This window comes from Ornithodoros turicata, chromosome 9 (genome assembly GCF_037126465.1).
Source record: "Ornithodoros turicata isolate Travis chromosome 9, ASM3712646v1, whole genome shotgun sequence".
NCBI lineage: Eukaryota > Metazoa > Arthropoda > Arachnida > Ixodida > Argasidae > Ornithodoros > Ornithodoros turicata.
The window spans coordinates 13,232,044-13,246,410 of NC_088209.1; the positions used below are offsets into that span (position 1 = coordinate 13,232,044).

General features: G+C 46.7%; 1 protein-coding gene and 1 long non-coding RNA gene across 5 annotated transcripts; one reads left to right on the top strand and one right to left on the bottom strand.

Moving 5' to 3' along the window:
* The first annotated feature begins 3,097 nt into the window (after positions 1-3,097).
* On the top strand, positions 3,098-8,460 carry LOC135368141 (uncharacterized). 3 transcript variants are annotated; one of them, XM_064601252.1, is made up of 8 exons: positions 3,098-3,661; positions 3,740-3,908; positions 4,976-5,014; positions 5,080-5,145; positions 5,249-5,341; positions 7,230-7,271; positions 7,347-7,457; positions 7,957-8,460. In XM_064601252.1, the coding sequence occupies exons 1-8, from the start codon at positions 3,520-3,522 to the stop codon at positions 8,198-8,200; spliced, it is 906 nt and encodes a 301-aa protein (XP_064457322.1). In that variant the 5' UTR covers positions 3,098-3,519; the 3' UTR covers positions 8,201-8,460. The 3 variants fall into 3 exon arrangements, with proteins under 3 accessions (XP_064457322.1, XP_064457324.1, XP_064457323.1); XM_064601254.1 differs by having other exon boundaries at positions 3,537-3,626; XM_064601253.1 differs by having other exon boundaries at positions 3,581-3,671.
* LOC135368143 (uncharacterized) lies at positions 7,202-11,963 on the bottom strand. Of its 2 annotated transcripts, XR_010414691.1 has the most exons (3): positions 11,934-11,963; positions 7,901-8,131; positions 7,202-7,283 (listed from the first exon to the last, which is right to left on the bottom strand). It is a non-coding gene; the product is annotated as an uncharacterized LOC135368143 (long non-coding RNA). The 2 variants fall into 2 exon arrangements; XR_010414690.1 differs by having other exon boundaries at positions 7,202-8,131.
* Positions 11,964-14,367: the final 2,404 nt, after the last annotated feature.

Below are 14,367 nucleotides of genomic sequence, written 5' to 3' on the forward strand. Positions count from 1 at the left end.
GAGAGAGAGAAGGGAAAGGGGCGCCCATTGCTTGAATCGCGTTTTTCTGTATAGCGTCAGCGCGAGGTTCAAGGCAGATCACAGGCTGGTACTGCTCTTCACCACCGTTGCGCACGGTCGCTTTTTGCGGAGTACTTTAAATTCAATTTCTGCGATAATTATGACTCTGTGGTGTAAATTACTTCGCATGGTGCATCTTACTGGCCTACTTAACAGTTTTATAGGAACGCGCGGCCGATAACAAGGTCGTCGGGGCTGTACCGCTTGCGGTGCTGTTCCGGGAAGATCTTTTCCTGATCTTTCTATAGAAAGAAAACTGGGTGTTAAAAATGGTTTCTGTGCTACTTTAAATGCGTTGTGATATGTTGCCGAAGGTGAACCAGGTGAACGTTTTGAACAAATTGTTGTCGCAGAAAAGTAAATAATGGCTCCAGACCGACTGAATGTTCACTGGACTCTTTCACCCTCGAGGCCTGCCCTGCGCGATTTCCTGGCGACAATAGCGATTCGTCATTTTGACGTCGCGCATCATCAGCCATTTAGAATGCGGGACGCCTATACATTAAATTTGTTGTAATATCGTGAAGTCAGGTCAATTCCAAACATATTCCCACTTGTCATATCCAAAGATAGCCAGTTCAAACAGCACTAAAAACCCTCACTATTCTATTTCACGTGCGCACTTTGTCTTCCGTACTGTATTGTTCCGCGAGTTCGCGATGTTCCCGCAACCAGCACCCATGCGAGCTGCGCTGCAGGTTGTCAGTGGGGTCAGACATGTGCTGGGAGAGCGAAATGGCGAAATCTCCCCCACCTCCAGCGCCTAGAATACAGTGTTGCTATACGTTGGAACATGGTGACGTGACCCGGTTCCAAGGATAAGGAAAAACTCACGCGGATTATGCTAATTGCGTATTTGGATATCGTGAGCTACGTTATTTCACTGAGCATAATAATTGGAGAATGTTCGTCGACCTGTTTTGTGCCCCTTTTATGCTTATTATAGTATTGTTCTCAAATGACAATTAATACTAGCACCAATGTTAACATTATATTAATGTACGAGGGGTGTTCAAGTCAAACCGGGACTTTCTGTCTCCTGGGTGTACAAATGGCTCGCGCTACTTCTTTTTCGTCATTTTCACACGCCACAGGCCTCCGTGTTCACCACGTGGTCCAAAGTTTGTGCAAAACAGAAGACACGTGCTGGACAAGATGGCCGACAACGAGGTGAGCGCGCACATCGAACAGCGATTTGTCATGAAGTTTCTCGTGAATGAAGGCGTAAAGTCATTTGAAATTCACAGAAGACTTCAGGCTCAGTATGGCCACAATACACTTAGCCTTAAATTAAGAACACTTAAAGGGACTATGAAACGATTTTTTTCTTCGTTTCGTTCGAAAGAATACATTTTTCTGAGCCTAGAACCGAAATTTTACTTTCGTTGCGCGAGCGAATTTCTCGGGAGCGAATTTAAACGGAGCGGCGAAGGGAGGACAGCTGGCGCCGCGCCGTGACGAGCTGCCGAGCGGAGACACAACGGGTAACTTGACGCGACCACGGCCGGCTCAGCAACACGTCATCGTGACGTGTTGCCGAGCCGAGGAATCCCGCCAGGAGCATGCGCCGTAGGATCCCGCGTATGCGTTCATCGGGAGTGGAAATCTCCATGACAGCAGCTTTCGCGCGATCGGCAGATTTCGGCAGTGGCGGCAGCCACAGCGCGAACTCGCGGCATTGCTTGCCATTGTGCAACACCGGTGACGTAACGGGGAACCGAAGTGCGGTCCGTACAGTTACACCATCGGCAGGGAAATATGCGCGGGAGAGGAGGAACGCGGAAGAGACATTTCCAGCGCGCGCTCCTCGCAGAGTGGAGCGATTTCGTCCGGAAAAATTTGTGGCATATTAGTTTCTCTGCGGGAAGAACAGTTTCCATCGAAAAAACGTATGGGGGTTCGGGAAATTTCATAGTCCCTTTAAGAGCACTTAAATGTAAAGTCCCGGTTTGACTTGAACACCCCTCGTACCTTGGAAGTTGCTATCACCAAGGCAATAGCAATAGCTGTTCATACAGGTCGACTCCATCCACACATCTAGACGACCGTAATTGTCTCAGCAGCAGGCTCATGACACCTCCGACTCGCGACATATAGTGACCCCGTAAAAACAGGGCAGAGTCGGGACACGAAAGAGACAAGTGCACACAAGTCACGAGACAGTCCCGCCTCTGCGCTGTTTCCCAAGCAGCACAATGTACCGAAAGTCGAGTGCAATAGGGGTGGACGGTATGCGTCTTATCAATGTTCTTCAGTTTCACTAGTCTGTTCAAGGCCTTCCACCTACCCGTCCACCCCTATTGCACTCGACTTTCAGTACATTGTGCTGCTTGGGTTATGTTCCAACTTGCCTAAATTGCATGCTTGGAACTTTGAACGACTGTGCACCGGCTGATCGCGTGATAAAACCACGACCTAAACGATCATGTCATAATCGGCAACCCCCAGGAGGAGCCCGTCTGCACGATCCGCCAGGGGCGCTACTCATCGGCCCGCGAGACCTACATCATGATTGGACAATGGAAATTTGAATTTTGAACGCGCAGAAGCGGACGTACGACTACTGTAGCAGACGACAGCAACCAGCGCCTATGAAAACGCGTAGAATGATGACGATAATCAAACCTTAGAATGAAACATCTTCCGTGAGATATCCACCGCTTGTACAGAAATACTAAGGTAAGCTGAAGCAATAACCGGACCGACGAGTAGCGCCACCGCTAGCTTCCAAATGTTTCGCTGGGAAGGGGTGCCTATGAAATGGTCGTTATAATCTAGTAGGTCGTGGATAAAACACATGTGTTGACAACCTCGATTCGGAAACGTCAGTTATCTACGTGAGTGGAACGCAGCTAGTGATTTATATCCAGACACTTCCGCCCCACAAATATTTGGCAACATCTCCTCCCTTTCCTTCTCTTGTTCCCCTCTCAGGAGACCCCTTCCCCCAACACACACACACGCAAATATCCAGAATATTTTTTTCCAGGCCACAGGAGACAACTGATACTTGTGCAGTAATACCTATATCCCTGCTGTCATCACACAACAGCTGATGACGACTGGAACTAATTTATTATTGCGCTTTGACGTATACATACTTACTCCCTTTCGGGAAAAAGTGAGACTCTGTCTCTGAGCCCGAAGAACAAGTTCGACAGCTTCTAATCAAATACCTGCGGTCGATACCTCTGATAAGAGCGAAATATTCCCACAGCAGGGCGAGCGCCCGCAACGGCAGTGAGGTCAATCAGAGGACACGAGAGGCCCGTTTTCCGGCGGAGTCGGCGCAGTCGCAGTGGCCTATCGCAACAACCGCTGGTCGCAACCACCGAGGGTCGTCTTCCGGTTCCGGCCGCATTATTTACTTCCGCTACCGTATCAACCCACGCGACAGTATCTACTATCTAGCGCCCCCCACCCGCGCGTGGAAAAAGTTGTGCATGTGTGTTTAACGCCATGGCCGAACTACAAATGGAAGTTTTTCTTCAAAGAGTCAGAGATCATAGATTTCTGTACGATAAAAGCCACCCAGACTACAAAGACACGCAGCTAAAGGAAGCCAGGTGGGCATTGATCGCCGAGGAATTTGGCATGAAGCGTAAGCAACGGTAACAACTTTAGAGAACTGGTAACGTTTGACTGGCACACTCAGAGCCTCAGAGCATTGTCATTTCAGCGGACACGTGCGAAAAAAAGTGGCGAAACGCCAGGGACCACTGTGTCAAGATTCGAAACAAAATCACCAGTGGGATGCGAAGTGGCATGGCGGCATACCAGTTGCCGACTGTGAAATGGCCGCATTATGAAATTGTATCAAGTATGCTGGGACCACTGCCGTTGGGGTCGTAAGTATACTACATACATAGCGTGAGTGCAGGGGGGTCAACCCCCGAAATCGCGCCTTTGGGAGAGGGAAACAAGGGGGGGGGGGGAATCCTCTTGCCCATGTGAAGTCCTCATATTCGCCCCCCACCCCCACCCCGAAATATTTTTCAGGCTACGAAACTGCACAGCATGTTTTTTTTTTTTTTTTTTCAATTTCTGAAGTAGTATATGTTGCTAGCAGAGTCCCTGCACTCTAAAACAGGACTTCACCGCGCACTCTAGGTCCGAATGATCACAGTTATTGCTTGAGATTTCAGGAGAGAGCGGGGAATACACCTTTTTGTGTCAGCTAACAGAGCTTTACCGCCCAGAACGCTCCTATAACCAACCATTATCCCCAGTGACACCGTTCTCGGGGAAGGAGTGCACCCTTTTGTTGCACTCGTGCAGTTGTGTTAATTGTCGCAGAAAGCATGAATGGCTCTCAGCATGTTATGTGGTGAAGTGCTGTTTTAACAGTGCATACCCAAATTGCAACAAAAAGGTGTACAACTCCAATTTTCAAAAAATCAGGGCCGAGAACAACATCATCCTCAACAGCCATGGGTTCTAGAAGGGATTTTCCCAGCACCCTGTAACACCGTCCCCACTAAAAGACCAAAAAGCCAGTGGACACACTCTAACAACACAACTTCTCGGCACAGCACACTGCAATGATTGTGTTAACACATCCAGTTCGAAGGGAGAGGGGCGTACGCCTTTAGTATCAGTTTGGATGATTATTGACACGGAATGGCAAACACCCCCCTCCAATCTCCCTTCGAATCGGAAGCGATAGCTTTCTTATTCGAGACAGTGATTGGTGCACAGCGTGCTATACAGAGAAGTTGTGTGTACTGTAGAGAAGACTGTAGGGTGGCACCCTACAAGAGCGTAGGGTGCCACCCTACAGTGGTGCCCTATGGGATCAGAAATCTACATAAATCCTTGGGTGCTCAGATGTTATGTGGCACAGTCCTGTTTTCACAGTGTAAGTACCAATTTGGACAGAACATGCCAACATTCATCCGAGTCTCTTTCTCAATAGGAATATTACAAATGCGTCCTCCCTTACGGTACCACAGAGGTATGTTACTCATTTTGTTTTGTTCTACATCCTTACAAGTTGCGCTGACGTTAGCACGTTTCCAGGACCACAGCTCCGACACCACCTGTAGCGCAGAGCTCCGTGGCGAGCACTTGCTTGGCCAGGTTACTGTAAGCCAGACACGTCGAGCATCACCCTCATTGATGTGAAACGAATGAACGATTTAAATGTTTCAGTGTGTCAGTAAAACAGCTCTGTGATGGTCACTTCTAGGACAGCGGAGTCCAATAGCCAGGAATTTACGCAACTGCCGTCCCCTTCCTACCCCTCCTCACCCTGCATAGCTGGGGACGTGTCGGAGCAGACGTGAGTAAAGCTGATTTTTCTTTTATTTTTTTTTTTTTTTTTTTTATGATCACCAGCAACAGTCGTTGGAAAGCACATGCACTTTTTTTCTCATTTAATGACTATTTCTTCATATTTTGAGGTCATTTGTGAAATTTCCCCGGTTTACTTGGAAGAAATCCTGGTTGTCCCCCTTCCTTTTTATGTGAATCATGCTCTCCTTCCTCCTCAAAGTGGGGAAGGGAACACAGACTACGTACAAATTGTCTTCTTGAGAAGGTAGCTACAGTAACAATTGTTGCAATGCAGGCAGTAATTTAGGACATCAATCTGCAAGTTCTGCCATGTAACAATAAGTGTAACAACAACAACAACTTTATTTCGAGACGATGGTTGGGGAGTTTCATCGCCAGAGGGCGACACTCTACCCCATTGCTGATGGTGATGCGGGGAATAAAAAAATGAGCACCTTCACAATAAGGATCGAAGTCCCATGGTATCCAGAAAGGTGAAGAGAGCTTTGAGGGAAGAGGAAGTGCCAAGGCAGCTTCTAATTCTTTCTATCAGCATGGTGTTCCACAGCCACCACGTTTTCTCAGAATTTTAGATATTGACTCAGTTGTAAAAAAATAACCAATGAAATCATGCAAATTATCGGAACATAGTGAATGGCGAAAAGTGCTGTCCTGATGTGCCAACAAATAAGCCGCAAATCCGGCCGGAACCCTAGTCATAACTAGGGTTTCCGGGTTTCTGTGTTTATATATTTCTGAGGTATTACGAGATAGGGTGAAGATATGTGACAGAGAAGTTTTCCTGTTATACGCCAATTCAGTCATGTACTACTGTAATTTGGTATGGCGCTCACTTTTGCCACTTTCCGAGAGGTCTAAAAAATTAGAGACACGAGAACGCTAGTCATAATGGACACGAACGCACTGCCAGAGGAGATTGTGCGTGAACATTTACGTCACTCTTCGGCCTTTTACATCATGTTACACAAAGCCATAATAGAGTGTCTGGTTTTCGGTAAGTGTAGAAAGAAAAAAACAGAGAAACGGATATCACACATTCGGAATACCTGCAAGCATAAATGGAAACGAAGATAATTCCCGGTAATAATTTGGGTATTGCAGGACTCGAATTATGACGTTCTTTTATCGTATCATTTAGATAAAGTTACGAAATAAAGCTTAATGAAGCGAACTAAAATTAACTGAAGAAGTAAAGCTAAAATCAACTATCAAACTGGAACACATAAGTAAATAGTATGCAGTAAACAGAGAGAGCATATTTATTTTCGCTCATGACGGCTTGCAAGTCGCAAGCATGAGCAACGTTCCTGAAAACCATGGTCATGTGTTAGCTGTTGAAAGGAACCATGTACTACATTTTTTAGTAAATATTGCGTGTCCATATCCCAAAAAATAGATTTAAGAAAAACTATTCGTAGAAGTACTAAGTTTTATGACGTTCTCAAAGCAAACCAAATGGAGACGGGAATCAACAAACGGAAGGGGAACTGAAACGGAAAAGAAAACGACAACGGTGGTAACCGAATCGGAAACAGAAACAAATATGGACCAGTAACGGGGGCAGTAACAAAAGCGAAACAGATTCTCTTATCCTTGCCTGGAAAAAACCTCCACTGAATGTCATTTTGTAAACTTGGCATTTTCAGGAAGAATCCAAACTATACCACCTTGTGTTGCAAACCGTTATTCATGCATATCGATGTGATTTCCATTACTGTTGAACAGGCTGTTTTGAACCAGAACGCGTTTGCTGCCATATTGGACGAGAGGGTTTGGTACTGGTTGCAGCGTAAATTAATTACGCAATTTCCTACTCACAAAAAGAAGGAAATTCCCGAAACCGGTAACCCTGGTCATAATTTCTTTTATTGCAGACTGTGCCACCCAAATTCAAATGGAGCTGGAGAGGATGAACTGTAAGTCTAAACCTGGAAAGAGAAGAAATGTGAAAAGTTCTGACCAAAATCAGGCATTACAACTCTCGCTTCCAGTGAGACGCGGTTATCGTGCAACGAGCACTGGACCCAAGAGAGGCATGGCGAAGCCGCGGTGTCTGCCCAGGACAAAGGACGAACGAGCAGCTGTAGCACACAAGCAGAAATGTATGTCCATAGCACGACCTACTTGATTATAAAGACCATATCATAATCCACAACCCCTATGAGGAGCCCGTCCGTACAATCCACTAGGGGGCGCTACTCACCAGCCCACGAGATCTGTATCATGATTGGACGATACAAATTTGAATTTTGAACGCCCAGAAGCAGACGCACAACTACCGTAGCAGACGACAGCAACAGCTCTTACGAAAACGTGTAGAACGATGATGATAATCAACTTTAGAAAGATGCATCTCCCGTGGGACATCCACCTCATGTACAAAAATACTAAGGTAAGCTGAAGTACAAATTATTGCAGAAATCGAGGAAGTAATAACCGGGCCGATGAGTAGCGTCAACGCTAGCTTCCAAATGCGGCGCTGGGAACGGGTGCCTATGACATGGTCGTTATAATCTAGTAAGCCGTGGTTCATAGTTGAACTTACAATTTACAGTGGCGAGGTAAGCAACTCACAGAGACACACTAATTGAACCGTTACAGGAGAGGAAGAACGGCTGGCGATCTTTCAATGGACGGTACAATTCAAAGGACACTGGAGGCGTGCGTCGCCGAGCTGAACGGATTGCACAGGGAAACAGACGACGTCTGCATGAACCATGGGATAGCCATTGGTTCCAGGTTGAAAGAGCTGCCCAGGAGGCTGCGTTCTCGGGTGCTGCATAAAATAGATGAGGCGTTTTACGAAGTCGAACAAGAATTATATTCAAAAGACTTGGATCAGTAAAATACTTTATTGTTTGTAGCATATCACAGACGTTGTCTACTTTACCTTTATGCTTTTTGGAACATAGTTATCTTGCCATTAGTTCTCATAAGAGATATTTCTCGTGTGAATTACTAAGTGTTGTTATGTGTTACGTTATATTACTATTTAACGTGCTATGTGGAAGCGCTGTTTTAAGCGGAGCAACAAAAAATTACACCCAAATCTCCTCCTTTCATCTCCTTTTCACGCTTTTGTGAATAAAAACATTATTATTATTATTATTATTATTATCTGCCATGTTCCCGTGGGCCATTTTCACACACACTGTTGGCTCGATACTTTTTCCGAAAATGGTATCCTTTCTCCAAAAGGAACACATGTTGCCATAGTGGTGAACTTGTGTCATAATTACCCAGCGAACCAGATACATCCAGCAAATGTCCGTAAGATATCTCACCCGGGATGTTTGGATATCCATTGGAGTTTGCCACAGATCCGTTTTACATCCATGCGATATCCCAGCGACTAGCATTTCTGCCATGTTTGTAGATCCACTGAAAGTCCCTGCGACGTCTGTCACGGATATTTGGATATATACGGGAGGTTACGAATATCGTACATATTTTGCTTTCAGAAATTTTGTGCATCAGATCTTTAGTGTTTGTAGAGTGCGTAGAGACCACTGCAACTGTGTACCAGCAAATAATATTTATTGTGTGTTTTAACCCATTTGATACTATTGTTTCCCATTTGGGAACAGAAACATTACCTTAGCCTAACAGGATTCATCACGGTACAGCAACACCGTGGGACCTGCCAGCATATGTGCCGAACCCTGCCCGCCACACTTGGACCACTTGGGGAAACCCGCAGTAACCTCTATTTGCGAACTGGATGGAACATATACTGAAATACAAATCGTTACACACACGTTCGTTAGGGGTAGCGTGGCGTAAACCATTTGTAACGGTGACGAGGATGTATCTTCGCAATTCCTGTGTTTCTGCATCAACCCACAGTATACCCAACATTTCTGACATCCCTTCCTATCAACTACTGTGTTTTTAATTCAGGATACCGTCTCTATAAGGACAAACAAATATTTCCTGGATCTCCCATAGATATCCCTCTGGATGCAGATCCCATTGGATCTGCAGGCTGCCTGTCATGGGACATTCAAACATCCAGTGGGCGATATCCTTTCAACATACCAGGACCATCTGTTTACTGGAGTAAGCCAAAAACGCAATAAAATTGTGCGATATCCCATAGATATCCTATGGATGTCGAGATATTCAGGACGTTCGCGACCTTGTAGGGATGTCCTAGGGATATTAATGGTTTGCTGGGTACGAGGTTCGTTAGTCAAAATTAAATGAGGACAACACTATATTAGCGACCATACGTGTGCGTGCATATTGTTGGTCGAGGAAAGATCGAGGACCAGCGCATAATAAAATGTTGTGGCATTTGAAACAGCAATCTTGAAATGGAACTTCATCGCATAGCACACTCCTGTAGTCAGGAGTAATCCCGAGTGGCATCATTCTCTGTCTTGACTCGTTGAAAACTTATTGGAGGCGTGCACCTTTTTTGTGACACTCGTGCACACACACTCAAATCAACTTCACCGCATAGCACACTGTGTGCCAGACATTGCTATGAATGAGTCGGTTTAATCATCTGATTCGAGGAGGAGAGCGTTTGTATAAATTCGTCACTGCACCTGCACACGCAGTCGTGTCTCGACCAATAATTACAATAGTAAACATGGGAATGTATACAGACAACAGAACTATGTTAATTGCAAGCAGATTTTATTACAACATCTCATTCAAGTTCAACGCCTGCTGCCGTTTTGTTTGAAAACGACGTTTTACCAACATTGCTATCGCAAGTCCTCAATCGTAGTTGTACAAATTTGCCGATCATTACATGATATAGTTCTTCATTATGTTGGCGACAAGCCGGAAGATTCTTGAGAGAACTGATGTTCTGAGGCTGGAACAACATAGAAGGGACAAATACATTTGTGTTTATCCCTCGCATCAGTTCTCTCATGTTCATCAGTTGCCGCTTGCGTCGATCCCGTCGTATGAATGTGTGTATGAGTGAGCAAAAATGTAGAAGTGAAAGGAGGGTGAGTGAGAGAGAGTGGCTGGTTTGTCCCTTCAGATGACGCACCCTGGAAGTCGCTGAGAAGGCGTGTTAGCTTAGCTCAATTGGTAGAGCCCTGGACCGGCAATCCAGAAGATGTGGGTTCGACTCCTACAGCTGGCTAACCTTTTCAGTGACTTTCATCGTGGGAAGATTCTTGTCCACGTTATTATGAATGAAAGTTGACACAGTCTTGAAAGGTGAGTGCATCGTATAAATGCGTTTCGAAGCAGAAATCGCTCTGAATGCCTCTACGAAGAATGTACTAAAGATTCATTGCACCACGTACGCGCTCACGAAGCTCAGTGAGCTTGTTGTGGCTTTACGGAGATTCTGCACATAATCCGATGTTGCATGATTGGCATAACCTCATCGACTTCAGGGCGCTTTTCACAACAAACCCGCCGATATGTGACAGGATATTGCACTCTGCACCAGTTACCTCTTCGATAAATGCCTAGTCCAGGTCGCTGTCTTCACCCCTTTCGTCGGAGTTTTTTTTCACTTGATTGCTCAGCAGATCTGCGAGGTAGTCGCTGTTGTCGATGTTATAGTTCGCAGTCCACGGGGTGTGCAGGAACTGGCAGACACAAATCAGTTTCAAAGAAACTGGTCCGGTTAAAAAGAATTCGTTGCCATGCACCTTCAGGGCCTCTTCATGCAACTTCAGTACAACGCCTGTCGACATAACACCGACCTGAGCTGGCTTCCAATGGAGTGTCGCAAAGGTTCTCAAAGAAATAGAGAAAAGAAAGAAGGAGTACTTTCATGTGCAAAGTCCGATGCAAAAGAACTGTGACTCGAACGTGGTACACACAGAAAAAATGAGGCGAAACACTGGTATTACCCGAGGTTTGTAAAGAGTGCAATAATCTTCCAGACGCAAGCACGCATGCAACGAGAGAAACAAATGACTCGTGGAACGACTGATTTCAGCAGTAATAGAGGCAGTTCTGACAAGCTTGTGGCGCGCTGGATTTAAAATTTCGGAGGGATGAGTTGCGATATTTGTTCCCAAAACATAATGACGCTAATGATACAAGTGTCGAAATGCACGAAGTGTCGAAAGTGACGAAATGCAATCACTTGCGTGTACATGTGCCGAATGGCCGCTCGAACGCGCAAAATGCACAGCGGGCAATGGGCAGCGCGTACCAAGTTGGGAGTCAAAATGCGCGCTCCGCACGAGGACGAGGAGGAAAGGCTCCTCCCTGAAAAGCGGAGAAGCCGCAGCAACCAATGGAGGCTCCCTAGGGAGTGCGGGAGAGCAGCGTCACACTCCGCGAAAGGATACGCGCCCCGCGTAGTAAAAAGGAGCGTGCTCCATATGCGCTCCGGTTGGCCTGCGCCGTATGTCACGCACGAAGGCCTTCGCGAGCTGCTTCGAGCTTTTCTCTTGTTCGCTCTTTCATTGACGTCACAGATGCATCAACAGTTGTAATAGCAGGCCTCCCTGTGTGACGCAGGGCGCAGGCCTTCGGCTATCTAGGAGGTGTTAGTTGTCCGCAGCCCATAGCCTTCTGCTGTCACGTGAGCGCTCAACGTCATGTCGTTTCGTTCTAACCTTCTAACCATGGCAGGTCCCCCAACTCACCTCGGAAAAGCGTGCAACGAAGAAGGCCGCCACTAGATACCCCACTGTTGCCGTTCTGGATCACTTCAGCGCGCTAAGTTTAGCGGCAAAATGTTTTTGTTGTTTCTGCGAATGAATCTAGTCTTTATATGTCCAAATACAACGTGTATAACAACTTTCTGTGTCGTGTTTCATTTTTGGTCCCGTTTTTGAACGTGTTGAACGATCGGAAGGATCTAGTGCACGGCTGCGTGCATCACATAGCGTACCTGTCGTACACCAGGCGCCGCAGGCGCAGTCGTCCATTTCTCCTTCGGTGACTTGGCCTGGCTTGGATTGTGCTTCAACTGGATCTTTAGCGCGCTACAATCAAACGCAAGCCAACGTCTGGTAACAATGGGGTATCTAAGGGCGGCCTCCGGCATTGCACGCATCGGGATAGGAACAAATACATGGGAAAATGGCGACCTTGGGGGACCTGAACCATGGGGTGCGCAGCACGCAGCAGACGACAGGGCTACGCCGTCATGGCGTCATCTGCTATGTACGCAGTACGCCACACTCCATATTCCGGCGCAGTGCGAATCGAGGGCGTAGCCAGGGGAGGGGGTTTCAAACCCTTGAGGTCGCACTTTTGCTAGTGCATTTTGGAGAGGGAAACAATAAGGGAATCCTCCTCCTCCTCGCCCTAGATTTTTCTGGCTAGCTGACTATATTTCTGGCTATGGCGCTTATTTTTCTGGCTACCATCCTGGTGCGAATATTCAACCACTGGCTCAAAATAAGACGCAGCCAGAGCCGTATATTAAAAGGGAGTCTGGCCATTGGGAGGAGTCACAAAAAGAGGCTCGACCTGTCAATCACAGTTTCGCTCCTCTGATTGGTTTGCTTTTTACCAAGGGGGTCGCCATGACACCATACTGCCACCCAAAATGGCGACGAAAACAAACACAGTGAAGCGGGGATTTCGTGACAAAAAAGTTTCACAGACTAACCTGATTTTATGCTGCAAATGTACATCCTAATATAAATTTCTCGGAAATCAGTTTCAACTTATGCTCATCCATCAATATCTAACTGAAAATAATACGTTTTGTCGCCGGTGTTAGGCCTAGTGAACACGGCGATCACAAGGAAATCATAACAAAAACGGCGCTGTGCTGTGCGATCTTATTTTTAACAGCTGGATTTCATGGATATAAACATTATTGCCTCTTATATTCCAACTATTCATGTAGATTTGTTTAAAAATCATACCGACAACAGAATGTGTCCCAGCAGGTGGTTCTGACGGCAGCGGTACAACGACGGAAGCAGACGACAATTCCCAACGTGCCTTACGCTCCCTAGGTGGCGCTTATCAAATTTGCACCAACAATCCACTACTTTTGCAGATTGCGAGAGGTATCCATTTCAATCCCATCCAATCCACTTGCCACCCAAAATGGCGCTGCCCATGTTGGATAGGGGGGGCAAATAGTGAGGATAGGCTGATTGATAGCGCCCCATATTTCAAGACTTCATTGGTCGGAAAGCTGAAAAAGTGGGTGGAGCTTCAGGTATAGGCATGACCCATTAATGGCCAGACTCCCTTTTAATATACGGCTCTGGACGCAGCGAAACTTTCGCGCCCCGAGCGGTTTCTTGCTCAACTTTCTGTACTAGGAGATCCTGTGGGGACATCACACCTGGCCTGGGGGGCTTTGAACTATGGGAACTTCGTGGGAACTTCACGTCGTCCCGCGATCGCGATTAATCTGGAGAAGCTATGATCAACTACAATAAGATGGTGCCGAACTTTAACAGTGTGTGTGTGTCGCACGAAATGTATTAAGCTTGTGTTTCTTTAGCGGCGAAGCAATGTAAATGTGACGCTGCACAACCGTTGTAGCGGAGGCTATGCCTGGGCGATCGGGGGGGGGGGGGGGGGGGCGTCTTGGGGAAAACACTCAGAGAACGCAGCCGGTGGCCGGAATCCAACCCTGGACACCTCTTAGATTCGGTGCGGAATGTCGTCACCGTAGCAATCCACGGGGACTTTTCCACGTCACGCAAGGATCGTGCCGGCCGGCCGCAGCCGTCTCCGACTATCTTCGTAAATTTGATTGCGCGGCAATAGTACACCGCAGAGCGAAAATATTTTGCACGGTGACTCCTGATGGACAGCTTGACATATGAGACAGGGTTTCGACTCATCTTAAATGTCGCCACATTATTCTTTTAATGGCCTGCTTAATTGATGCGTAGATCAAGGTACATATAAGATCCCGAGCAGTTACGTCAACTGCGAGACATATGGGGGCGAGCGCTCCCTTTTTGCAAAGGTCACAGAAATGGAAAAATCCGATGGCTCGCTGCCTGCATATCGCGGCGTCAAGTGGAGTAGCGAGCCCTTTTCTAACCTTAACTGGAACCAAACCACTTCAAGTCCACCAATCACGGGCACGCTTTTGGC

Coding starts and splice junctions, on each gene's coding strand:
- LOC135368141 (XM_064601252.1), top strand. CDS start 3,520: ATGGCCGAACTACAAATGGAAGTTTTTCTTCAAAGAGTCAGAGATCAT. Junction 5,342..7,229: donor GGGGACGTGTCGGAGCAGAC/GTGAGTAAAGCT, acceptor CTTTTATTGCAG/ACTGTGCCACCCAAATTCAA. Junction 7,458..7,956: donor TGTAGCACACAAGCAGAAAT/GTATGTCCATAG, acceptor GAACCGTTACAG/GAGAGGAAGAACGGCTGGCG.